This window comes from Numenius arquata, chromosome 3, assembly GCF_964106895.1.
Source record: "Numenius arquata chromosome 3, bNumArq3.hap1.1, whole genome shotgun sequence".
Classification (NCBI taxonomy): domain Eukaryota; kingdom Metazoa; phylum Chordata; class Aves; order Charadriiformes; family Scolopacidae; genus Numenius; species Numenius arquata.
In genome coordinates, this window is record NC_133578.1 from 77,122,420 (window position 1) to 77,148,919 (window position 26,500).

General features: G+C 63.9%; 1 protein-coding gene across 1 annotated transcript in view; it reads left to right on the forward strand.

Annotated features, from left to right (window-relative positions):
* Positions 1-1,886: 1,886 nt before the first annotated feature.
* EPPK1 (epiplakin 1) overlaps positions 1,887-26,500 on the forward strand; it is a 38,957-nt gene continuing 14,343 nt past the window's right edge. Inside the window, exons 1-2 of the mRNA XM_074144739.1 lie at positions 1,887-18,503; positions 18,825-26,282. Of these exons, the coding sequence (XP_074000840.1) occupies positions 1,887-18,503; positions 18,825-26,282 (24,075 nt within the window). The remainder of the gene's footprint in view (positions 18,504-18,824; positions 26,283-26,500) is intronic.

Consider the following 26,500-nt stretch of genomic DNA (forward strand, 5'->3'; position numbering starts at 1 on the left):
GCCAGGGGGGTGAGGGACAAACGGGAGGGGGCACAGAGGGATGGAGGCCCATCGGGACGGAGACCTGGTGGGAGGATGGTGTGGCGGTGAGCAGGGCCTTGGGCACGGCCCCCATGGCACCGGCACCGTGCTCTGCACGCCCTGGTGTGTTTGCACGGGCGGAGCGGGGAAGGACATGGGTCTGTGAGCCCCAGGCAGGGTCCGCACCCCACATCGGCACCATCACCCCTCAGTGCGACCACCGCGGGAGGGTCAGCGTGGCACCGGCCACCCTGGGACTGCTGTGCCAGCGCCGTGCCCCTCTGTCACCATGGGCAGCCATGCGTGCCACGGAGCGCCCTGGTTGTGTCCTTGCAGCCGGGTCCAGAGATGCCCCGACCCTGGAGGGGTTCAAGGCCAGGTTGGAGGGGGCTTGGAGCAACCTGGGCTGGTTGGTGGGAGGTGTCCCTGCCCAGGACAGGGGGTGGTACTGGGGGAGCTTTAAGGTCCCTTCCCGCCCAAACCATTCCGTGATTCTATGATTCTATGGCTGATTCTGTGATTCTAAGCTGGCAGCAGCACCTGACCCAGCCGACTTGGCTGCAGGAGCTCCAGCAAGCGGGTCTCCTCAGTCTGCCCCAGTGCTTCATGCTTGGTCCCATGGCCTCTGTAGGGCCCTGCACAAGGCATCTGTGCAGAGACGAGCCCTGCGCAGAGGGGTGGTGAAATGCCTCTGGAGGTTTTCTCCCCAGAGGAGGTGGTCCTGCCTCAGCCCAGTGCTCCACTGGTCCCACCAGTGCCCAGCCAGTCTGGCTCAGGTGCTTGCTTCTGGCAGGTCTGGCACAGCACAGAATCATGGAATCATAGAATTATCTGGGTTGGAAGGGACCTTTCAGCTCCTGGAGTCCCACCATGGACCCAGCGCTGACCAACCCACCACTGACCCATGTCCCTCAGCACCACCTCTGCCCGGCTTTTCAATCCCTCCAGGGATGGCGACTCCACCACTGCCCTGGGCAGCCTCTGCCAAGGTTTCACAACCCTTTCCAGGAAGGAATTTTCCCCAATATCCATCCTAAACCTCCCCTGGGGCCAGGGACAGGGACAAGGGCAGGGACAAGGACACTGCCTTGACCATGCTCACCCTTTGGCTGTTACCTCCTCCTGCCTGTGAGGTGTCCCTTTATTTTTTCCCCCGTATTTAACATGCAAACCGTATGTTACGGTTGGAGGAACCCACAAGTTATTGTCATTCAGACGACCGTTCTGTCACCCGATGACTCCTCCCTACCCAGGAAGAAGAATCGGGGCAAAACAAGGAAACATGAGGGTTGAAATGCAAACAGATTTAATAGAATAAAGCTAGGTAATTAACATGAATGATACTGAAGAACCAGTATTGATCCCAATACCAATATAAAACAAACAAGAATTATACTCAGTCAATTACCCCAGTAGGAACCGTGCACTGCTGTGAGGAAGGGAAGGGCTCAGGGCTCCGGCAGCGGGGCAAGGAGTTCTCAGGGTGGCAGCCAGCAAGGGAAAACTCCTCAGCAAACTTTCTAATTTATATGGAACGTGACGCTCATGTTATGAAATAACCCTGTTGTCCAGCTTGGGTCAAGCGCCTGGGTCTCGCTCCTCTGCCCCGCACCTGGGGAGCTCAAAAACACTGAAACCTTGAAACCCACACCCCAGAGCTGGCTGTAAAGTAAATATTTTCACAGACTCAGATGCTACAATCTCCTAAAAACGCAGTTTTCCCCAGCGTTAGAAGAGACCTGAAATCTGTCCTGTGTTGCTCGGGCCAGGACACGGTGGAAAATCTGATTTCTCACAGAGCTTTCCCGTTCTCTGCCCTCTCTCCAGAGCATCTCGTGTGCTGTGCAAGGAGGTGCACGGGGAAGATGGAGACCCAGCCAGTGGTGAACGGCCACGCTGCCACCCTCTCGCACCAGGAGGACACGCCAGGGGCAAACCACTTGTGCCAGGACATACTGCCTCACAAGCAGAGAGAAGCAGCCGGCAGGGACGTGACAGTGATGGATGCCTCCAGCCAGCCCTCGGAGGCAGCTGGCAGCATTGCTGGAGTGTATGTGGAAGCTTCTAAGAAGACAATGAGCTTTTATGACGCCACCAGAGAACACCTCCTGAGTCTGGATTCAGCGCTCTGTCTCCTGGAGGCCCAGGCAGCCACAGGCTTCATCGTCGACCCGGTGAAGAAGAGGCACATCTCTGTGGCAGAAGCTGTGCAGCTGGGGCTGGTGGGGCTGGAGCTGAAGGAGAGGCTGCTCTCTGCAGAGAAAGCCGCTACGGGCTTTGTGGACCCCTACACAGAAGAGAAAATCCCCCTCTACCAGGCCATCCAGAAGGACCTGGTGGGGAGGGAGACAGGTACTCGGCTGCTGGAGGCCCAGATGGCAACCGGAGGCATCATTGACCCAGCCACCGGCTGCCGGCTGCCAGCAGACGTTGCCTGTGAGAGGGGGTATTTAGATGAAGAGATGACCCAGCTCCTCTCAGACCCCAGCAGTGAGGACAGCAAAGGGTTCCTCAACCCCAGCACTATGGAAAGGGTCACTTACACGGAGCTTCTAAAGAGGTGTGTGGTCGATCCGGCCTCGGGCTTCCTCCTCTTGTCCCTGCAAATCACGTTCCCGGGGCTGGCCGGGAGGGTGAGCAGCAGGGACCTGCTGGACTCTGGCATCATCAGCCCTGACACCTTCAGAGATCTTGAGGAGGGAAGAGTTTCTGCGCAGGAGGTAGCAGAGAACGACTTCGTCCAGCAGTTCCTGCGTGGGACAAGGAGCGTGGCTGGCGTCGTCCTGCCTTCCAGTGAGCGGAAAAGCCTTTACCAGGCACTGAGAGAGCACCTCCTTGTGCCTGGCGCTGCTCTGATGCTCCTGCAAGTCCAGGCCTCCACCGGCAGCCTGACGGACCCCATAAAGAACAGAAGCTACTCAGTTGATGAGGCTGTCCGGGTCGGTCTCGTCGGCCCAGAGCTTCATGAGAAACTGTCTTCAGCTGAGAAGGCCGTCACTGGATACAAGAACCCCTGCACTGGAGAAATGCTCTCTCTCTTCCAAGCCATCAGGAAGGGCTTTGTCCCCAAGGATCATGGTATTTGCCTTCTGGAGGCTCAGATGGCCACAGGGGGTATAATTGCTCCAGGCAGGCACTTCCGTGTCCCCATGGAGACAGCTTGCAAGTGGGGGTACCTGGACGAGGCCACAAGACAGCTCCTCTCCAGTCCTACTGATGACATGAAAGGGTTCTTCGACCCCAGCTCCAAGGAGAAGCTGACCTACGCAGCCCTGCTCAAGCGCTGCGTCACTGATCCCCGCACGGGGCTCCTTCTGCTGCCACTTGGTGGAGAAAGCGGAGAAGGAGCCGAGGGAGCCCACCTCTTCTTTGACCATAGGACCCAAACGGCTCTGGAAAACACACAGGTACCCATCGCTTTGGGTAAATTCAAGGGAAAGCCAGTGTCTCTCTGGAAACTCCTCTTCTCAGACTACATCAAGAGCGAGCAAAGAGCTGCCCTGGCCCAGCAGTACCTTGCCGGAATGCTCTCTACGCAAGAGTTGGGTAGGGCAGTCAGCACTGCCATTGAGGAAACTGCTTCCACTGCCAATGTCACCTTTGAAGGCCTGAGGGACCGGGTGACAGCTGACCAGCTTCTGAGCTCCGAAATCATCAACAAAGATTTGTTCAAGAAACTGAAGGAGGGAGAAACATCGGCCAAAGAAGTTGTCAGCATGGACACTGTCAAGAAGTACCTGCAAGGGACGGGTAGCATCGGTGGGCTCCTGCTTCCTGACTCCCAGGAGAAGATCAGCATCTACCAGGCAAAGCGGAAAGGACTTTTAAGGCCAGGAACGTCACTGATCCTCCTGGAGGCACAGGCTGCGACCGGATTTGTCATTGACCCAGCTGCCAACAAAAGGTACTCTGTGGATGAGGCTTTAAGAGCGAACGTCATTGGCCCAGATGTTTATGACAAGCTACTGACCGCAGAGAAATCAGTCACTGGCTACAGAGACCCCTACTCAGGGAACAAGATCTCCCTCTTCCAGGCCATGAAGAAGGAGCTCATTGTCAAGGAACATGCCATCCGCCTGCTGGAGGCCCAGATCGCCACTGGTGGCATCATTGACCCTGTCAACAGCCACCGTATCCCCGTGGAGGTGGCCTACAAGCGGGGCTACTTCGACAAGAAGATGAACTTAATCCTTTCCGATCCCAGTGATGACACCAAGGGCTTCTTTGACCCCAACACGCACGAGAACCTCACCTACCTGCAGCTGAAGGAGAAGTGCATCACAGAGCCCTCCACTGGGCTCTGCCTCCTTCCTCTGAACAGCAGGAAGCGCCAGTTCATCGACGACACCACCAGACGGGTGTTCAGGAGCTCCTGGCTGCCCGTCAGGTTTGGGCGGTTACGGGGGGAAAAGGTCTCTGTGTGGGACCTGCTGAACTCCGAGTACTTCAGCGAGGGGAGGCGCCGGGAGATATTCAACCACTACCAGCTGAGGAAGCTCACCCTGGAGCAGATTCGCATCATGTTAGAGGAGGAAATGAAAAAATGGGCCCCCATCAAGTTCCCAGCCATGAGAGGCAGCGTCAGCGCCTACCACCTGATGGAAACTGGGGTCATCGACAAGGCCCTGTTCGAGAAGGTGTTGGAGGGATCTGTCACACCAGAGGAAGTCCTACACATGGACTCTGTCAGAAAGTACCTCTACGGCTCCGGCAGCATCGGGGGGATCGTACTCCAGCCATCGAACCAGAGGATAAGCATTTACGAGGCCATGAAGAAAAACATCATGGTTCCAGGAGTAGCCCTCCCACTGCTAGAGGCCCAGGCTGCCACAGGCTTCATCATTGACCCGGTGAACAACCAGAAACTCTGTGTGGATGATGCCATCAAGGAGGGGGTCATTGGGCCCGAAGTCCATGAGAAGCTGCAGCACGCGGAAGGGGCTGTAACAGGCTACAAAGATCCCTTCACAGGCAAGAAGATCCCCCTCTTCCAGGCGATGAAGAAGGGCCTGATTGCTGACAAACAGGCCATGCAGCTGATGGAGGTGCAGATGGCTACCGGAGGCATCATTGATCCAACATGTGGCCACTATATCCCTGTGGAAGCTGCTCAGGAGCGAGGGTGCCTGGATGAGGACACAAGCAAGGCCCTTTCTAAGACCAGCGACAGCACCAGAGCCTTCTGTGTCCCAGACAGCAAGGAGACCGTCACCTATGCCGAGCTAATCAAGCGCTGCCAGAAGGACGAGGTCTCCGGCTTCCACTTGCTGCCTCTGCCACAGACAGCGGCTCCCACCTACACCGACGAGGAAATCCAACGGATTTTTAAGGAAACTATGGTGAAGGAGAAAGGGGTCTCCCTGTGGGAGCTAATCCACACTGGGTACTTCACTGAAGAGCAGAGGAGGGACTTCGTGGAGAGGTTCCGCTCAGAGGAAATGTCACTGCAGCAGCTGGTGGCTCTTGTGCTAAGGCTGGTCGGGGAGATGGAGATGAAAGCCCGCACCCAGATCACCTTGGAAGGCTTGCGGGGCAGCGTCCCCGCCATCTGGCTGCTGGATGCTGGCATCATCACTGAGAAGACATTTGAAGAACTGGCTCGGGGCATAAAAACTCCCGAGGAAGTGGCTGCCATGGACAGCGTGAAGAGGTACTTGCAGGGCACAGGCAGCATCGCCGGGGTGTTCGTACAGGCATCCAAAAAGAAGATGAGTTTTTATGATGCCATGAAGAACAATCTCCTCCTCCCTGGGGCTGCTGTAAGGCTTCTGGAAGCTCAGGCAGCCACAGGATATCTCACCAACCCCACAACAAACCAGAGACTCAGCGTGAGGGACGCTGTGAAAGCAGCCGTCGTGGGTGAAGAGCTCACTGAGAAGCTCCTTCTGGCTGAGAGGGCAGTGACTGGCTACACGGACCCCTACACCGGGAGCTCCATCTCCCTATGCCAAGCACTCAGGAAGGAGCTGATTCCCCTGGGAGACGCTGTTCCCTTGCTAGAGGCCCAGCTGGCCACAGGAGGGGTCATCGATCCCGTTCACCACCTCCACCTTCCGCTCCAGGCTGCATGCAGGTATGGCTTCTACGACGAGGAGCTGAACCAAACCCTCTCTCAGCTGGATGACACCACCAGAATCTTTTTTGACCCAAACACGAAGGAGAACGTGACCTACCAGCAGCTGAAGGAGAGGTGCCTTCAGGAGGCTGAGTCAGGTCTCTGGCTCCTTCCTCTCTCAGAGAATGCTATGTTCTGTGTGGATGAGCAAACCATGGAGGTGCTGAAATCTGTGACCGTTTGTGTCAACATAGGGCGATTCAAAGGACAGACAGTGTCAGTCTGGGACCTTCTCAACTCCGAGTACCTCTCCGACAGCAAGAGAAGGGAGCTGGTGCAAAAGTACAAGGATGAGAGTGCTGAAGTGCTGCATGAAATCATAACAGTTGTCACCACAATCATCAAAGAGACCGAGACACAAGGCAAGAAGTTTGCATTCAAGGGCCTGCGGAAGAGAGTATCCGCCAGCGACCTCTTCCAGTCTCAGCTGATAGACAAAAAAACCCTTGATGAGCTCAACCAGGGGAAGAAAACAGTCAAAGAAGTCACTGAAATGGACTCTGTCCGCAGGTACCTGGAGGGCAGCAACTTCATAGCAGGGGTCCTCATACGGCCAAGCAATGAGAAGATGAGCATCTACCAGGCCATGAGGAAGGGCATCCTGAGGCCAGGGACAGCACTGGTGCTGCTGGAGGCGCAGGCTGCCACCGGCTACATCATTGACCCGGAGAAAAACCAGAAGTTTTCAGTGGAGGAAGCGTTAACGGCAGGTCTAATCGGAGGAGAAATTTATGAAAAGCTGCTCTGTGCAGAAAAAGCTGTGACAGGCTACACTGACCCCTACACAAAAGCCCCAATGTCCCTGTTTGAAGCCATGAGCCAAGGACTGATTGTGAAGAGCCACGGCATCCGCCTGCTCGAGGCCCAGATCGCCACCGGTGGCATCATCGACCCCGTCCACAGCCACCGTATCCCCGTGGAGGTGGCCTACCAGCGTGGCTACTTCAACCAGGAGATGAACCAGATCCTCTCCGACCCCACCGACGACACCAAGGGCTTCTTCGACCCCAACACCCACGAGAACCTCACCTACCTGCAGCTCCTGGAGAGATGCGTCCAAGATTCCGAGACTGGGTTGTACATGCTACAAGTTGTAAAGGAAGGAGGAAAGTACTACTACATCGATGAGGCTACAAAACAGGTTTTGCGCTCAAAGCCCCTTGATGTGAAAGTTGGAAAGTTTAAGGACCAAACAGTTTCCGTCTGGGAAATTCTCTGCTCTCATTACATCTCTGAGCAGAAAAGGAAAGAACTGGTGATGCAGTACAAATGCAAAACCCTTGCGCTGGAAGATCTTATAGCCCTCATCCTCAAAATAATCGAGGATACAGAGCAAAGAGCAGAAGCCCTCAAGGTTAAAGGACTCCGGGGGGATGTGTCAGTGTCAGAACTGTTTAATTCTGAGATAATTGACAAGAAAACTCTAGATCAGCTGCAGGATGGGAGTCTCACGCTTGCCAGCCTCACAAAGAGGGACACCATCCAAAGGTACTTGGATGGCACTGGGTGCATTGCCGGGGTTCTACTCCCATCAAGGAATGAGAAGATGAGCATCTACCAGGCCCTGGAGAAGGGCCTCCTCACAGAGCAATGTGCACTGGGGCTGCTGGAGGCACAGGCTGCCACTGGTTTTCTCATTGACCCACTGAAAAACAAGAAGCTATCTGTGGATGAGGCCGTCTCCTCTGGGCTGGTGGGTAGCAACTTGCACAAGAACCTCCTGTCGGCAGAGAAAGCTGTGACAGGATACACAGATCCTCACACAGGAAAGAAAATATCCCTCTTCCAGGCCATGAGGCAGAAGATAACAGTCAAGGAGGACACTATCCGCCTGCTCGAGGCCCAGCTGGCCACCGGCGGAATCATCGACCCTGTGTACAGCCACCGCCTCCCTGTGGAGGTGGCCTACAAGAGGGGCTACTTGGATGATGACACGTTTCTCCTACTTTCTGATCCAGATCATGGTAGCAAAGGTTTTATAGATCCAAACACTCATGAGAAAATCAGCTACAGCCAGCTCCTACAGAGATGTTCCAAAGACAGAGATACGGGGTTGTACCTGCTGCAGGTCATGGAGAAGCAAGATGACTATTTCTACATTGATGAGCAAACAAAAAATGCCCTGTTATCTACAAAGGTACAAGTGACTGTTGGAAAATACAAAGGACAGGAGTTATCGCTGTGGGAACTTCTCTGTTCTGAGTACGTCACAGATGAGAAAAGAAAAGAACTGGTGAAAAAATATAAACGGGAATCCCATCACATTATACAAGGAATCATTGAAACAATACTAAATATCATTAAAGAAAAAGAAGAGGCCAGAAGTGATGTCTGGTTCCAAGGACTCCGACAACAAATAACAGCCTCAGAACTCCTCAGTGCACAGATAATTACAGAAGAAACAATGGAAAAACTCCACGAAGGGAAAGAGACAGCCCAAGAAATAGCACGAATGGAAAGTGTGAGAAGATACCTTGAGGGAACTGGAAGCATTGCTGGCGTGCTGGTGCCTTCCAAGATCGACCCAACCAAGACAGAGAAGATGAGCATCTACCAGGCCATGTGGAAGGGCATCCTGAGACCAGGGACAGCACTGGTGCTGCTGGAGGCGCAGGCTGCCACCGGCTTCATCATTGACCCCCTCGCCAACAAGAAGCTCTCCGTGGATGAGGCCGTCTCCTGCGGGCTGGTGGGCAGTGAGCTACAAAAGAAACTTCTTTCTGCAGAGAGATCCGTGACAGGCTACACCCACCCCTGCACAGGACAAAAAATGTCGCTCTTCCAGGCCATGAAGAAGGAGCTCATCGTCAAGGAGCACGGCATCCGCCTGCTCGAGGCCCAGATCGCCACCGGCGGCATCATCGACCCCGTCCACAGCCACCGCCTGCCCGTGGAGGTGGCCTACCAGCGCGGCTACTTGGACCGGGAGATGAGCCACGTCCTCTCCGACCCCACCGACGACACCAAGGGCTTCTTCGACCCCAACACCCACGAGAACCTCACCTACCTGCAGCTCCTGCGCCGCTGCGTGCCCGACCCGGACACGGGGCTGCTCATGCTCCAGCTGATGGACAAGGGCTCCGTGCTCTACCAGCTGACCGAGGACGCCCGCAAAGCCCTGCAGGCCGCCCGCACCACCCTCAGCGTGGGGCTCTTCCAGGGACAGAGCGTCACCCTCTGGGAGCTCCTCTTCTCCCGCTACGTGCCCGACCACCGGCGCCAGGACCTCCTCCGCAGCTACAAGGCGGGGACGCTCACCGTCTCGGAGATGATCACCCTCCTCACCGCCATCGTCACCGGGGCTGAGGGCCAGGGCCACGGCACCCACCTGCCACAGAAGCCCACGCAGCGCGAGGCCCCACCGCCGGTCCAGAACGGCGAGGCCGCGGGCTCCCGGCAGGAGCGGGACCGGGAGCAGGAGCTGGAGCTGGAGCGGTCCCTCAAGGCCCACCACGTGGAGGTCTCGGCGGGCAGCTTCCAGGGCAGGAAGGTCTCCCTGTGGGAGCTCCTCTTCTCCCAGTACGTCTCCCAGGCAAAGAGGCAGGAGCTGCTGGGGCAGGTCCGCGCCGGGAGCCTGGCGCTGGACGAGCTGGCGCGGCTCCTCAGCGTCCTCATCCAGGAGGCGGTGGAGCGCAGCAGCCAGGTGAAGTTCACGGGCCTCAGGAGGCAGGTGACCGCCTCGGACCTGCTGGACTCGGGCATCATCGACAAGGACACGCTGGCCGACCTGGTGCAGGGCTCCAAGACGGTGCAGGAGGTGACGCAGATGGCCTCCGTCAAGCGCTACCTGGACGGCACGGGCTGCATCGCCGGCGTGCTGGTGCCCTCCAAGGCCGACCCCGCCACCATGGAGAAGATGAGCATCTACCAGGCCATGTGGAAGGGCATCCTGCGGCAGGGCACAGCCCTGGTGCTGCTGGAGGCGCAGGCTGCCACCGGCTTCCTCGTTGACCCCCTCGCCAACAAGAAGCTCTCCGTGGACGAGGCCGTCTCCTGCGGGCTGGTGGGCAGCGAGCTGCACGAGAAGCTCCTCTCGGCCGAGAGGGCCGTCACGGGCTACACCGACCCCTACACCGGCCAGCAGATCTCCCTCTTCCAGGCCATGAAGAAGGAGCTCATCGTCAAGGAGCACGGCATCCGCCTGCTCGAGGCCCAGATCGCCACCGGCGGCATCATCGACCCCGTCCACAGCCACCGCCTGCCCGTGGAGGTGGCCTACCAGCGCGGCTACTTGGACCGGGAGATGAGCCACGTCCTCTCCGACCCCACCGACGACACCAAGGGCTTCTTCGACCCCAACACCCACGAGAACCTCACCTACCTGCAGCTCCTGCGCCGCTGCGTGCCCGACCCGGACACGGGGCTGCTCATGCTCCAGCTGATGGACAAGGGCTCCGTGCTCTACCAGCTGACCGAGGACGCCCGCAAAGCCCTGCAGGCCGCCCGCACCACCCTCAGCGTGGGGCTCTTCCAGGGACAGAGCGTCACCCTCTGGGAGCTCCTCTTCTCCCGCTACGTGCCCGACCACCGGCGCCAGGACCTCCTCCGCAGCTACAAGGCGGGGACGCTCACCGTCTCGGAGATGATCACCCTCCTCACCGCCATCGTCACCGGGGCTGAGGGCCAGGGCCACGGCGCCCACCTGCCACAGAAGCCCACGCAGCGCGAGGCCCCACCGCCGGCCCAGAACGGCGAGGCCGCGGGCTCCCGGCAGGAGCGGGACCGGGAGCAGGAGCTGGAGCTGGAGCGGTCCCTCAAGGCCCACCACGTGGAGGTCTCGGCGGGCAGCTTCCAGGGCAGGAAGGTCTCCCTGTGGGAGCTCCTCTTCTCCCAGTACGTCTCCCAGGCAAAGAGGCAGGAGCTGCTGGGGCAGGTCCGCGCCGGGAGCCTGGCGCTGGACGAGCTGGCGCGGCTCCTCAGCGTCCTCATCCAGGAGGCGGTGGAGCGCAGCAGCCAGGTGAAGTTCACGGGCCTCAGGAGGCAGGTGACCGCCTCGGACCTGCTGGACTCGGGCATCATCGACAAGGACACGCTGGCCGACCTGGTGCAGGGCTCCAAGACGGTGCAGGAGGTGACGCAGATGGCCTCCGTCAAGCGCTACCTGGACGGCACGGGCTGCATCGCCGGCGTGCTGGTGCCCTCCAAGGCCGACCCCGCCACCATGGAGAAGATGAGCATCTACCAGGCCATGTGGAAGGGCATCCTGCGGCAGGGCACAGCCCTGGTGCTGCTGGAGGCGCAGGCTGCCACCGGCTTCCTCGTTGACCCCCTCGCCAACAAGAAGCTCTCCGTGGACGAGGCCGTCTCCTGCGGGCTGGTGGGCAGCGAGCTGCACGAGAAGCTCCTCTCGGCCGAGAGGGCCGTCACGGGCTACACCGACCCCTACACCGGCCAGCAGATCTCCCTCTTCCAGGCCATGAAGAAGGAGCTCATCGTCAAGGAGCACGGCATCCGCCTGCTCGAGGCCCAGATCGCCACCGGCGGCATCATCGACCCCGTCCACAGCCACCGCCTGCCCGTGGAGGTGGCCTACCAGCGCGGCTACTTGGACCGGGAGATGAGCCACGTCCTCTCCGACCCCACCGACGACACCAAGGGCTTCTTCGACCCCAACACCCACGAGAACCTCACCTACCTGCAGCTCCTGCGCCGCTGCGTGCCCGACCCGGACACGGGGCTGCTCATGCTCCAGCTGATGGACAAGGGCTCCGTGCTCTACCAGCTGACCGAGGACGCCCGCAAAGCCCTGCAGGCCGCCCGCACCACCCTCAGCGTGGGGCTCTTCCAGGGACAGAGCGTCACCCTCTGGGAGCTCCTCTTCTCCCGCTACGTGCCCGACCACCGGCGCCAGGACCTCCTCCGCAGCTACAAGGCGGGGACGCTCACCGTCTCGGAGATGATCACCCTCCTCACCGCCATCGTCACCGGGGCTGAGGGCCAGGGCCACGGCGCCCACCTGCCACAGAAGCCCACGCAGCGCGAGGCCCCACCGCCGGCCCAGAACGGCGAGGCCGCGGGCTCCCGGCAGGAGCGGGACCGGGAGCAGGAGCTGGAGCTGGAGCGGTCCCTCAAGGCCCACCACGTGGAGGTCTCGGCGGGCAGCTTCCAGGGCAGGAAGGTCTCCCTGTGGGAGCTCCTCTTCTCCCAGTACGTCTCCCAGGCAAAGAGGCAGGAGCTGCTGGGGCAGGTCCGCGCCGGGAGCCTGGCGCTGGACGAGCTGGCGCGGCTCCTCAGCGTCCTCATCCAGGAGGCGGTGGAGCGCAGCAGCCAGGTGAAGTTCACGGGCCTCAGGAGGCAGGTGACCGCCTCGGACCTGCTGGACTCGGGCATCATCGACAAGGACACGCTGGCCGACCTGGTGCAGGGCTCCAAGACGGTGCAGGAGGTGACGCAGATGGCCTCCGTCAAGCGCTACCTGGACGGCACGGGCTGCATCGCCGGCGTGCTGGTGCCCTCCAAGGCCGACCCCGCCACCATGGAGAAGATGAGCATCTACCAGGCCATGTGGAAGGGCATCCTGCGGCAGGGCACAGCCCTGGTGCTGCTGGAGGCGCAGGCTGCCACCGGCTTCCTCGTTGACCCCCTCGCCAACAAGAAGCTCTCCGTGGACGAGGCCGTCTCCTGCGGGCTGGTGGGCAGCGAGCTGCACGAGAAGCTCCTCTCGGCCGAGAGGGCCGTCACGGGCTACACCGACCCCTACACCGGCCAGCAGATCTCCCTCTTCCAGGCCATGAAGAAGGAGCTCATCGTCAAGGAGCACGGCATCCGCCTGCTCGAGGCCCAGATCGCCACCGGCGGCATCATCGACCCCGTCCACAGCCACCGCCTGCCCGTGGAGGTGGCCTACCAGCGCGGCTACTTGGACCGGGAGATGAGCCACGTCCTCTCCGACCCCACCGACGACACCAAGGGCTTCTTCGACCCCAACACCCACGAGAACCTCACCTACCTGCAGCTCCTGCGCCGCTGCGTGCCCGACCCGGACACGGGGCTGCTCATGCTCCAGCTGATGGACAAGGGCTCCGTGCTCTACCAGCTGACCGAGGACGCCCGCAAAGCCCTGCAGGCCGCCCGCACCACCCTCAGCGTGGGGCTCTTCCAGGGACAGAGCGTCACCCTCTGGGAGCTCCTCTTCTCCCGCTACGTGCCCGACCACCGGCGCCAGGACCTCCTCCGCAGCTACAAGGCGGGGACGCTCACCGTCTCGGAGATGATCACCCTCCTCACCGCCATCGTCACCGGGGCTGAGGGCCAGGGCCACGGCGCCCACCTGCCACAGAAGCCCACGCAGCGCGAGGCCCCACCGCCGGCCCAGAACGGCGAGGCCGCGGGCTCCCGGCAGGAGCGGGACCGGGAGCAGGAGCTGGAGCTGGAGCGGTCCCTCAAGGCCCACCACGTGGAGGTCTCGGCGGGCAGCTTCCAGGGCAGGAAGGTCTCCCTGTGGGAGCTCCTCTTCTCCCAGTACGTCTCCCAGGCAAAGAGGCAGGAGCTGCTGGGGCAGGTCCGCGCCGGGAGCCTGGCGCTGGACGAGCTGGCGCGGCTCCTCAGCGTCCTCATCCAGGAGGCGGTGGAGCGCAGCAGCCAGGTGAAGTTCACGGGCCTCAGGAGGCAGGTGACCGCCTCGGACCTGCTGGACTCGGGCATCATCGACAAGGACACGCTGGCCGACCTGGTGCAGGGCTCCAAGACGGTGCAGGAGGTGACGCAGATGGCCTCCGTCAAGCGCTACCTGGACGGCACGGGCTGCATCGCCGGCGTGCTGGTGCCCTCCAAGGCCGACCCCGCCACCATGGAGAAGATGAGCATCTACCAGGCCATGTGGAAGGGCATCCTGCGGCAGGGCACAGCCCTGGTGCTGCTGGAGGCGCAGGCTGCCACCGGCTTCCTCGTTGACCCCCTCGCCAACAAGAAGCTCTCCGTGGACGAGGCCGTCTCCTGCGGGCTGGTGGGCAGCGAGCTGCACGAGAAGCTCCTCTCGGCCGAGAGGGCCGTCACGGGCTACACCGACCCCTACACCGGCCAGCAGATCTCCCTCTTCCAGGCCATGAAGAAGGAGCTCATCGTCAAGGAGCACGGCATCCGCCTGCTCGAGGCCCAGATCGCCACCGGCGGCATCATCGACCCCGTCCACAGCCACCGCCTGCCCGTGGAGGTGGCCTACCAGCGCGGCTACTTGGACCGGGAGATGAGCCACGTCCTCTCCGACCCCACCGACGACACCAAGGGCTTCTTCGACCCCAACACCCACGAGAACCTCACCTACCTGCAGCTCCTGCGCCGCTGCGTGCCCGACCCGGACACGGGGCTGCTCATGCTCCAGCTGATGGACAAGGGCTCCGTGCTCTACCAGCTGACCGAGGACGCCCGCAAAGCCCTGCAGGCCGCCCGCACCACCCTCAGCGTGGGGCTCTTCCAGGGACAGAGCGTCACCCTCTGGGAGCTCCTCTTCTCCCGCTACGTGCCCGACCACCGGCGCCAGGACCTCCTCCGCAGCTACAAGGCGGGGACGCTCACCGTCTCGGAGATGATCACCCTCCTCACCGCCATCGTCACCGGGGCTGAGGGCCAGGGCCACGGCGCCCACCTGCCACAGAAGCCCACGCAGCGCGAGGCCCCACCGCCGGCCCAGAACGGCGAGGCCGCGGGCTCCCGGCAGGAGCGGGACCGGGAGCAGGAGCTGGAGCTGGAGCGGTCCCTCAAGGCCCACCACGTGGAGGTCTCGGCGGGCAGCTTCCAGGGCAGGAAGGTCTCCCTGTGGGAGCTCCTCTTCTCCCAGTACGTCTCCCAGGCAAAGAGGCAGGAGCTGCTGGGGCAGGTCCGCGCCGGGAGCCTGGCGCTGGACGAGCTGGCGCGGCTCCTCAGCGTCCTCATCCAGGAGGCGGTGGAGCGCAGCAGCCAGGTGAAGTTCACGGGCCTCAGGAGGCAGGTGACCGCCTCGGACCTGCTGGACTCGGGCATCATCGACAAGGACACGCTGGCCGACCTGGTGCAGGGCTCCAAGACGGTGCAGGAGGTGACGCAGATGGCCTCCGTCAAGCGCTACCTGGACGGCACGGGCTGCATCGCCGGCGTGCTGGTGCCCTCCAAGGCCGACCCCGCCACCATGGAGAAGATGAGCATCTACCAGGCCATGTGGAAGGGCATCCTGCGGCAGGGCACAGCCCTGGTGCTGCTGGAGGCGCAGGCTGCCACCGGCTTCCTCGTTGACCCCCTCGCCAACAAGAAGCTCTCCGTGGACGAGGCCGTCTCCTGCGGGCTGGTGGGCAGCGAGCTGCACGAGAAGCTCCTCTCGGCCGAGAGGGCCGTCACGGGCTACACCGACCCCTACACCGGCCAGCAGATCTCCCTCTTCCAGGCCATGAAGAAGGAGCTCATCGTCAAGGAGCACGGCATCCGCCTGCTCGAGGCCCAGATCGCCACCGGCGGCATCATCGACCCCGTCCACAGCCACCGCCTGCCCGTGGAGGTGGCCTACCAGCGCGGCTACTTGGACCGGGAGATGAGCCACGTCCTCTCCGACCCCACCGACGACACCAAGGGCTTCTTCGACCCCAACACCCACGAGAACCTCACCTACCTGCAGCTCCTGCGCCGCTGCGTGCCCGACCCGGACACGGGGCTGCTCATGCTCCAGCTGATGGACAAGGGCTCCGTGCTCTACCAGCTGACCGAGGACGCCCGCAAAGCCCTGCAGGCCGCCCGCACCACCCTCAGCGTGGGGCTCTTCCAGGGACAGAGCGTCACCCTCTGGGAGCTCCTCTTCTCCCGCTACGTGCCCGACCACCGGCGCCAGGACCTCCTCCGCAGCTACAAGGCGGGGACGCTCACCGTCTCGGAGATGATCACCCTCCTCACCGCCATCGTCACCGGGGCTGAGGGCCAGGGCCACGGCGCCCACCTGCCACAGAAGCCCACGCAGCGCGAGGCCCCACCGCCGGCCCAGAACGGCGAGGCCGCGGGCTCCCGGCAGGAGCGGGACCGGGAGCAGGAGCTGGAGCTGGAGCGGTCCCTCAAGGCCCACCACGTGGAGGTCTCGGCGGGCAGCTTCCAGGGCAGGAAGGTCTCCCTGTGGGAGCTCCTCTTCTCCCAGTACGTCTCCCAGGCAAAGAGGCAGGAGCTGCTGGGGCAGGTCCGCGCCGGGAGCCTGGCGCTGGACGAGCTGGCGCGGCTCCTCAGCGTCCTCATCCAGGAGGCGGTGGAGCGCAGCAGCCAGGTGAAGTTCACGGGCCTCAGGAGGCAGGTGACCGCCTCGGACCTGCTGGACTCGGGCATCATCGACAAGGACACGCTGGCCGACCTGGTGCAGGGCTCCAAGACGGTGCAGGAGGTGACGCAGATGGCCTCCGTCAAGCGCTACCTGGACGGCACGGGCTGCATCGCCGGCGTGCTGGTGCCCTCCAAGGCCGACCCCGCCACCATGGAGAAGATGAGCATCTACCAGGCCATGTGGAAGGGCATCCTGCGGCAGGGCACAGCCCTGGTGCTGCTGGAGGCGCAGGCTGCCACCGGCTTCCTCGTTGACCCCCTCGCCAACAAGAAGCTCTCCGTGGACGAGGCCGTCTCCTGCGGGCTGGTGGGCAGCGAGCTGCACGAGAAGCTCCTCTCGGCCGAGAGGGCCGTCACGGGCTACACCGACCCCTACACCGGCCAGCAGATCTCCCTCTTCCAGGCCATGAAGAAGGAGCTCATCGTCAAGGAGCACGGCATCCGCCTGCTCGAGGCCCAGATCGCCACCGGCGGCATCATCGACCCCGTCCACAGCCACCGCCTGCCCGTGGAGGTGGCCTACCAGCGCGGCTACTTGGACCGGGAGATGAGCCACGTCCTCTCCGACCCCACCGACGACACCAAGGGCTTCTTCGACCCCAACACCCACGAGAACCTCACCTACCTGCAGCTCCTGCGCCGCTGCGTGCCCGACCCGGACACGGGGCTGCTCATGCTCCAGCTGATGGACAAGGGCTCCGTGCTCTACCAGCTGACCGAGGACGCCCGCAAAGCCCTGCAGGCCGCCCGCACCACCCTCAGCGTGGGGCTCTTCCAGGGACAGAGCGTCACCCTCTGGGAGCTCCTCTTCTCCCGCTACGTGCCCGACCACCGGCGCCAGGACCTCCTCCGCAGCTACAAGGCGGGGACGCTCACCGTCTCGGAGATGATCACCCTCCTCACCGCCATCGTCACCGGGGCTGAGGGCCAGGGCCACGGCGCCCACCTGCCACAGAAGCCCACGCAGCGCGAGGCCCCACCGCCGGCCCAGAACGGCGAGGCCGCGGGCTCCCGGCAGGAGCGGGACCGGGAGCAGGAGCTGGAGCTGGAGCGGTCCCTCAAGGCCCACCACGTGGAGGTCTCGGCGGGCAGCTTCCAGGGCAGGAAGGTCTCCCTGTGGGAGCTCCTCTTCTCCCAGTACGTCTCCCAGGCAAAGAGGCAGGAGCTGCTGGGGCAGGTCCGCGCCGGGAGCCTGGCGCTGGACGAGCTGGCGCGGCTCCTCAGCGTCCTCATCCAGGAGGCGGTGGAGCGCAGCAGCCAGGTGAAGTTCACGGGCCTCAGGAGGCAGGTGACCGCCTCGGACCTGCTGGACTCGGGCATCATCGACAAGGACACGCTGGCCGACCTGGTGCAGGGCTCCAAGACGGTGCAGGAGGTGACGCAGATGGCCTCCGTCAAGCGCTACCTGGACGGCACGGGCTGCATCGCCGGCGTGCTGGTGCCCTCCAAGGCCGACCCCGCCACCATGGAGAAGATGAGCATCTACCAGGCCATGTGGAAGGGCATCCTGCGGCAGGGCACAGCCCTGGTGCTGCTGGAGGCGCAGGCTGCCACCGGCTTCCTCGTTGACCCCCTCGCCAACAAGAAGCTCTCCGTGGACGAGGCCGTCTCCTGCGGGCTGGTGGGCAGCGAGCTGCACGAGAAGCTCCTCTCGGCCGAGAGGGCCGTCACGGGCTACACCGACCCCTACACCGGCCAGCAGATCTCCCTCTTCCAGGCCATGAAGAAGGAGCTCATCGTCAAGGAGCACGGCATCCGCCTGCTCGAGGCCCAGATCGCCACCGGCGGCATCATCGACCCCGTCCACAGCCACCGCCTGCCCGTGGAGGTGGCCTACCAGCGCGGCTACTTGGACCGGGAGATGAGCCACGTCCTCTCCGACCCCACCGACGACACCAAGGGCTTCTTCGACCCCAACACCCACGAGAACCTCACCTACCTGCAGCTCCTGCGCCGCTGCGTGCCCGACCCGGACACGGGGCTGCTCATGCTCCAGCTGATGGACAAGGGCTCCGTGCTCTACCAGCTGACCGAGGACGCCCGCAAAGCCCTGCAGGCCGCCCGCACCACCCTCAGCGTGGGGCTCTTCCAGGGACAGAGCGTCACCCTCTGGGAGCTCCTCTTCTCCCGCTACGTGCCCGACCACCGGCGCCAGGACCTCCTCCGCAGCTACAAGGCGGGGACGCTCACCGTCTCGGAGATGATCACCCTCCTCACCGCCATCGTCACCGGGGCTGAGGGCCAGGGCCACGGCGCCCACCTGCCACAGAAGCCCACGCAGCGCGAGGCCCCACCGCCGGCCCAGAACGGCGAGGCCGCGGGCTCCCGGCAGGAGCGGGACCGGGAGCAGGAGCTGGAGCTGGAGCGGTCCCTCAAGGCCCACCACGTGGAGGTCTCGGCGGGCAGCTTCCAGGGCAGGAAGGTCTCCCTGTGGGAGCTCCTCTTCTCCCAGTACGTCTCCCAGGCAAAGAGGCAGGAGCTGCTGGGGCAGGTCCGCGCCGGGAGCCTGGCGCTGGACGAGCTGGCGCGGCTCCTCAGCGTCCTCATCCAGGAGGCGGTGGAGCGCAGCAGCCAGGTGAAGTTCACGGGCCTCAGGAGGCAGGTGACCGCCTCGGACCTGCTGGACTCGGGCATCATCGACAAGGACACGCTGGCCGACCTGGTGCAGGGCTCCAAGACGGTGCAGGAGGTGACGCAGATGGCCTCCGTCAAGCGCTACCTGGACGGCACGGGCTGCATCGCCGGCGTGCTGGTGCCCTCCAAGGCCGACCCCGCCACCATGGAGAAGATGAGCATCTACCAGGCCATGTGGAAGGGCATCCTGCGGCAGGGCACAGCCCTGGTGCTGCTGGAGGCGCAGGCTGCCACCGGCTTCCTCGTTGACCCCCTCGCCAACAAGAAGCTCTCCGTGGACGAGGCCGTCTCCTGCGGGCTGGTGGGCAGCGAGCTGCACGAGAAGCTCCTCTCGGCCGAGAGGGCCGTCACGGGCTACACCGACCCCTACACCGGCCAGCAGATCTCCCTCTTCCAGGCCATGAAGAAGGAGCTCATCGTCAAGGAGCACGGCATCCGCCTGCTCGAGGCCCAGATCGCCACCGGCGGCATCATCGACCCCGTCCACAGCCACCGCCTGCCCGTGGAGGTGGCCTACCAGCGCGGCTACTTGGACCGGGAGATGAGCCACGTCCTCTCCGACCCCACCGACGACACCAAGGGCTTCTTCGACCCCAACACCCACGAGAACCTCACCTACCTGCAGCTCCTGCGCCGCTGCGTGCCCGACCCGGACACGGGGCTGCTCATGCTCCAGCTGATGGACAAGGGCTCCGTGCTCTACCAGCTGACCGAGGACGCCCGCAAAGCCCTGCAGGCCGCCCGCACCACCCTCAGCGTGGGGCTCTTCCAGGGACAGAGCGTCACCCTCTGGGAGCTCCTCTTCTCCCGCTACGTGCCCGACCACCGGCGCCAGGACCTCCTCCGCAGCTACAAGGCGGGGACGCTCACCGTCTCGGAGATGATCACCCTCCTCACCGCCATCGTCACCGGGGCTGAGGGCCAGGGCCACGGCGCCCACCTGCCACAGAAGCCCACGCAGCGCGAGGCCCCACCGCCGGCCCAGAACGGCGAGGCCGCGGGCTCCCGGCAGGAGCGGGACCGGGAGCAGGAGCTGGAGCTGGAGCGGTCCCTCAAGGCCCACCACGTGGAGGTCTCGGCGGGCAGCTTCCAGGGCAGGAAGGTCTCCCTGTGGGAGCTCCTCTTCTCCCAGTACGTCTCCCAGGCAAAGAGGCAGGAGCTGCTGGGGCAGGTCCGCGCCGGGAGCCTGGCGCTGGACGAGCTGGCGCGGCTCCTCAGCGTCCTCATCCAGGAGGCGGTGGAGCGCAGCAGCCAGGTGAAGTTCACGGGCCTCAGGAGGCAGGTGACCGCCTCGGACCTGCTGGACTCGGGCATCATCGACAAGGACACGCTGGCCGACCTGGTGCAGGGCTCCAAGACGGTGCAGGAGGTGACGCAGATGGCCTCCGTCAAGCGCTACCTGGACGGCACGGGCTGCATCGCCGGCGTGCTGGTGCCCTCCAAGGCCGACCCCGCCACCATGGAGAAGATGAGCATCTACCAGGCCATGTGGAAGGGCATCCTGCGGCAGGGCACAGCCCTGGTGCTGCTGGAGGCGCAGGCTGCCACCGGCTTCCTCGTTGACCCCCTCGCCAACAAGAAGCTCTCCGTGGACGAGGCCGTCTCCTGCGGGCTGGTGGGCAGCGAGCTGCACGAGAAGCTCCTCTCGGCCGAGAGGGCCGTCACGGGCTACACCGACCCCTACACCGGCCAGCAGATCTCCCTCTTCCAGGCCATGAAGAAGGAGCTCATCGTCAAGGAGCACGGCATCCGCCTGCTCGAGGCCCAGATCGCCACCGGCGGCATCATCGACCCCGTCCACAGCCACCGCCTGCCCGTGGAGGTGGCCTACCAGCGCGGCTACTTGGACCGGGAGATGAGCCACGTCCTCTCCGACCCCACCGACGACACCAAGGGCTTCTTCGACCCCAACACCCACGAGAACCTCACCTACCTGCAGCTCCTGCGCCGCTGCGTGCCCGACCCGGACACGGGGCTGCTCATGCTCCAGCTGATGGACAAGGGCTCCGTGCTCTACCAGCTGACCGAGGACGCCCGCAAAGCCCTGCAGGCCGCCCGCACCACCCTCAGCGTGGGGCTCTTCCAGGGACAGAGCGTCACCCTCTGGGAGCTCCTCTTCTCCCGCTACGTGCCCGACCACCGGCGCCAGGACCTCCTCCGCAGCTACAAGGCGGGGACGCTCACCGTCTCGGAGATGATCACCCTCCTCACCGCCATCGTCACCGGGGCTGAGGGCCAGGGCCACGGCGCCCACCTGCCACAGAAGCCCACGCAGCGCGAGGCCCCACCGCCGGCCCAGAACGGCGAGGCCGCGGGCTCCCGGCAGGAGCGGGACCGGGAGCAGGAGCTGGAGCTGGAGCGGTCCCTCAAGGCCCACCACGTGGAGGTCTCGGCGGGCAGCTTCCAGGGCAGGAAGGTCTCCCTGTGGGAGCTCCTCTTCTCCCAGTACGTCTCCCAGGCAAAGAGGCAGGAGCTGCTGGGGCAGGTCCGCGCCGGGAGCCTGGCGCTGGACGAGCTGGCGCGGCTCCTCAGCGTCCTCATCCAGGAGGCGGTGGAGCGCAGCAGCCAGGTGAAGTTCACGGGCCTCAGGAGGCAGGTGACCGCCTCGGACCTGCTGGACTCGGGCATCATCGACAAGGACACGCTGGCCGACCTGGTGCAGGGCTCCAAGACGGTGCAGGAGGTGACGCAGATGGCCTCCGTCAAGCGCTACCTGGACGGCACGGGCTGCATCGCCGGCGTGCTGGTGCCCTCCAAGGCCGACCCCGCCACCATGGAGAAGATGAGCATCTACCAGGCCATGTGGAAGGGCATCCTGCGGCAGGGCACAGCCCTGGTGCTGCTGGAGGCGCAGGCTGCCACCGGCTTCCTCGTTGACCCCCTCGCCAACAAGAAGCTCTCCGTGGACGAGGCCGTCTCCTGCGGGCTGGTGGGCAGCGAGCTGCACGAGAAGCTCCTCTCGGCCGAGAGGGCCGTCACGGGCTACACCGACCCCTACACCGGCCAGCAGATCTCCCTCTTCCAGGCCATGAAGAAGGAGCTCATCGTCAAGGAGCACGGCATCCGCCTGCTCGAGGCCCAGATCGCCACCGGCGGCATCATCGACCCCGTCCACAGCCACCGCCTGCCCGTGGAGGTGGCCTACCAGCGCGGCTACTTGGACCGGGAGATGAGCCACGTCCTCTCCGACCCCACCGACGACACCAAGGGCTTCTTCGACCCCAACACCCACGAGAACCTCACCTACCTGCAGCTCCTGCGCCGCTGCGTGCCCGACCCGGACACGGGGCTGCTCATGCTCCAGCTGATGGACAAGGGCTCCGTGCTCTACCAGCTGACCGAGGACGCCCGCAAAGCCCTGCAGGCCGCCCGCACCACCCTCAGCGTGGGGCTCTTCCAGGGACAGAGCGTCACCCTCTGGGAGCTCCTCTTCTCCCGCTACGTGCCCGACCACCGGCGCCAGGACCTCCTCCGCAGCTACAAGGCGGGGACGCTCACCGTCTCGGAGATGATCACCCTCCTCACCGCCATCGTCACCGGGGCTGAGGGCCAGGGCCACGGCGCCCACCTGCCACAGAAGCCCACGCAGCGCGAGGCCCCACCGCCGGCCCAGAACGGCGAGGCCGCGGGCTCCCGGCAGGAGCGGGACCGGGAGCAGGAGCTGGAGCTGGAGCGGTCCCTCAAGGCCCACCACGTGGAGGTCTCGGCGGGCAGCTTCCAGGGCAGGAAGGTCTCCCTGTGGGAGCTCCTCTTCTCCCAGTACGTCTCCCAGGCAAAGAGGCAGGAGCTGCTGGGGCAGGTCCGCGCCGGGAGCCTGGCGCTGGACGAGCTGGCGCGGCTCCTCAGCGTCCTCATCCAGGAGGCGGTGGAGCGCAGCAGCCAGGTGAAGTTCACGGGCCTCAGGAGGCAGGTGACCGCCTCGGACCTGCTGGACTCGGGCATCATCGACAAGGACACGCTGGCCGACCTGGTGCAGGGCTCCAAGACGGTGCAGGAGGTGACGCAGATGGCCTCCGTCAAGCGCTACCTGGACGGCACGGGCTGCATCGCCGGCGTGCTGGTGCCCTCCAAGGCCGACCCCGCCACCATGGAGAAGATGAGCATCTACCAGGCCATGTGGAAGGGCATCCTGCGGCAGGGCACAGCCCTGGTGCTGCTGGAGGCGCAGGCTGCCACCGGCTTCCTCGTTGACCCCCTCGCCAACAAGAAGCTCTCCGTGGACGAGGCCGTCTCCTGCGGGCTGGTGGGCAGCGAGCTGCACGAGAAGCTCCTCTCGGCCGAGAGGGCCGTCACGGGCTACACCGACCCCTACACCGGCCAGCAGATCTCCCTCTTCCAGGCCATGAAGAAGGAGCTCATCGTCAAGGAGCACGGCATCCGCCTGCTCGAGGCCCAGATCGCCACCGGCGGCATCATCGACCCCGTCCACAGCCACCGCCTGCCCGTGGAGGTGGCCTACCAGCGCGGCTACTTGGACCGGGAGATGAGCCACGTCCTCTCCGACCCCACCGACGACACCAAGGGCTTCTTCGACCCCAACACCCACGAGAACCTCACCTACCTGCAGCTCCTGCGCCGCTGCGTGCCCGACCCGGACACGGGGCTGCTCATGCTCCAGCTGATGGACAAGGGCTCCGTGCTCTACCAGCTGACCGAGGACGCCCGCAAAGCCCTGCAGGCCGCCCGCACCACCCTCAGCGTGGGGCTCTTCCAGGGACAGAGCGTCACCCTCTGGGAGCTCCTCTTCTCCCGCTACGTGCCCGACCACCGGCGCCAGGACCTCCTCCGCAGCTACAAGGCGGGGACGCTCACCGTCTCGGAGATGATCACCCTCCTCACCGCCATCGTCACCGGGGCTGAGGGCCAGGGCCACGGCGCCCACCTGCCACAGAAGCCCACGCAGCGCGAGGCCCCACCGCCGGCCCAGAACGGCGAGGCCGCGGGCTCCCGGCAGGAGCGGGACCGGGAGCAGGAGCTGGAGCTGGAGCGGTCCCTCAAGGCCCACCACGTGGAGGTCTCGGCGGGCAGCTTCCAGGGCAGGAAGGTCTCCCTGTGGGAGCTCCTCTTCTCCCAGTACGTCTCCCAGGCAAAGAGGCAGGAGCTGCTGGGGCAGGTCCGCGCCGGGAGCCTGGCGCTGGACGAGCTGGCGCGGCTCCTCAGCGTCCTCATCCAGGAGGCGGTGGAGCGCAGCAGCCAGGTGAAGTTCACGGGCCTCAGGAGGCAGGTGACCGCCTCGGACCTGCTGGACTCGGGCATCATCGACAAGGACACGCTGGCCGACCTGGTGCAGGGCTCCAAGACGGTGCAGGAGGTGACGCAGATGGCCTCCGTCAAGCGCTACCTGGACGGCACGGGCTGCATCGCCGGCGTGCTGGTGCCCTCCAAGGCCGACCCCGCCACCATGGAGAAGATGAGCATCTACCAGGCCATGTGGAAGGGCATCCTGCGGCAGGGCACAGCCCTGGTGCTGCTGGAGGCGCAGGCTGCCACCGGCTTCCTCGTTGACCCCCTCGCCAACAAGAAGCTCTCCGTGGACGAGGCCGTCTCCTGCGGGCTGGTGGGCAGCGAGCTGCACGAGAAGCTCCTCTCGGCCGAGAGGGCCGTCACGGGCTACACCGACCCCTACACCGGCCAGCAGATCTCCCTCTTCCAGGCCATGAAGAAGGAGCTCATCGTCAAGGAGCACGGCATCCGCCTGCTCGAGGCCCAGATCGCCACCGGCGGCATCATCGACCCCGTCCACAGCCACCGCCTGCCCGTGGAGGTGGCCTACCAGCGCGGCTACTTGGACCGGGAGATGAGCCACGTCCTCTCCGACCCCACCGACGACACCAAGGGCTTCTTCGACCCCAACACCCACGAGAACCTCACCTACCTGCAGCTCCTGCGCCGCTGCGTGCCCGACCCGGACACGGGGCTGCTCATGCTCCAGCTGATGGACAAGGGCTCCGTGCTCTACCAGCTGACCGAGGACGCCCGCAAAGCCCTGCAGGCCGCCCGCACCACCCTCAGCGTGGGGCTCTTCCAGGGACAGAGCGTCACCCTCTGGGAGCTCCTCTTCTCCCGCTACGTGCCCGACCACCGGCGCCAGGACCTCCTCCGCAGCTACAAGGCGGGGACGCTCACCGTCTCGGAGATGATCACCCTCCTCACCGCCATCGTCACCGGGGCTGAGGGCCAGGGCCACGGCGCCCACCTGCCACAGAAGCCCACGCAGCGCGAGGCCCCACCGCCGGCCCAGAACGGCGAGGCCGCGGGCTCCCGGCAGGAGCGGGACCGGGAGCAGGAGCTGGAGCTGGAGCGGTCCCTCAAGGCCCACCACGTGGAGGTCTCGGCGGGCAGCTTCCAGGGCAGGAAGGTCTCCCTGTGGGAGCTCCTCTTCTCCCAGTACGTCTCCCAGGCAAAGAGGCAGGAGCTGCTGGGGCAGGTCCGCGCCGGGAGCCTGGCGCTGGACGAGCTGGCGCGGCTCCTCAGCGTCCTCATCCAGGAGGCGGTGGAGCGCAGCAGCCAGGTGAAGTTCACGGGCCTCAGGAGGCAGGTGACCGCCTCGGACCTGCTGGACTCGGGCATCATCGACAAGGACACGCTGGCCGACCTGGTGCAGGGCTCCAAGACGGTGCAGGAGGTGACGCAGATGGCCTCCGTCAAGCGCTACCTGGACGGCACGGGCTGCATCGCCGGCGTGCTGGTGCCCTCCAAGGCCGACCCCGCCACCATGGAGAAGATGAGCATCTACCAGGCCATGTGGAAGGGCATCCTGCGGCAGGGCACAGCCCTGGTGCTGCTGGAGGCGCAGGCTGCCACCGGCTTCCTCGTTGACCCCCTCGCCAACAAGAAGCTCTCCGTGGACGAGGCCGTCTCCTGCGGGCTGGTGGGCAGCGAGCTGCACGAGAAGCTCCTCTCGGCCGAGAGGGCCGTCACGGGCTACACCGACCCCTACACCGGCCAGCAGATCTCCCTCTTCCAGGCCATGAAGAAGGAGCTCATCGTCAAGGAGCACGGCATCCGCCTGCTCGAGGCCCAGATCGCCACCGGCGGCATCATCGACCCCGTCCACAGCCACCGCCTGCCCGTGGAGGTGGCCTACCAGCGCGGCTACTTGGACCGGGAGATGAGCCACGTCCTCTCCGACCCCACCGACGACACCAAGGGCTTCTTCGACCCCAACACCCACGAGAACCTCACCTACCTGCAGCTCCTGCGCCGCTGCGTGCCCGACCCGGACACTGGTCTTTATTTCCTTAATGTTTCTGCAAAATAATTGTAAAACCTTCTGCATTTTTTTATTGTTACTGCATTGGTGAGGAATTCAGCTTTTGTGAATATTTGTCTTGCTGCTGGGTTTTTTCTTTCTTTTTTTTTGAATTGTATTTTTTAAACCTATTATTCCATTCAGAGAATTGCCTTATTTCTCTCTCTCTTTTTAATAACCTCCCCACATCAGGTAGAGCTTTTAAGTGACTC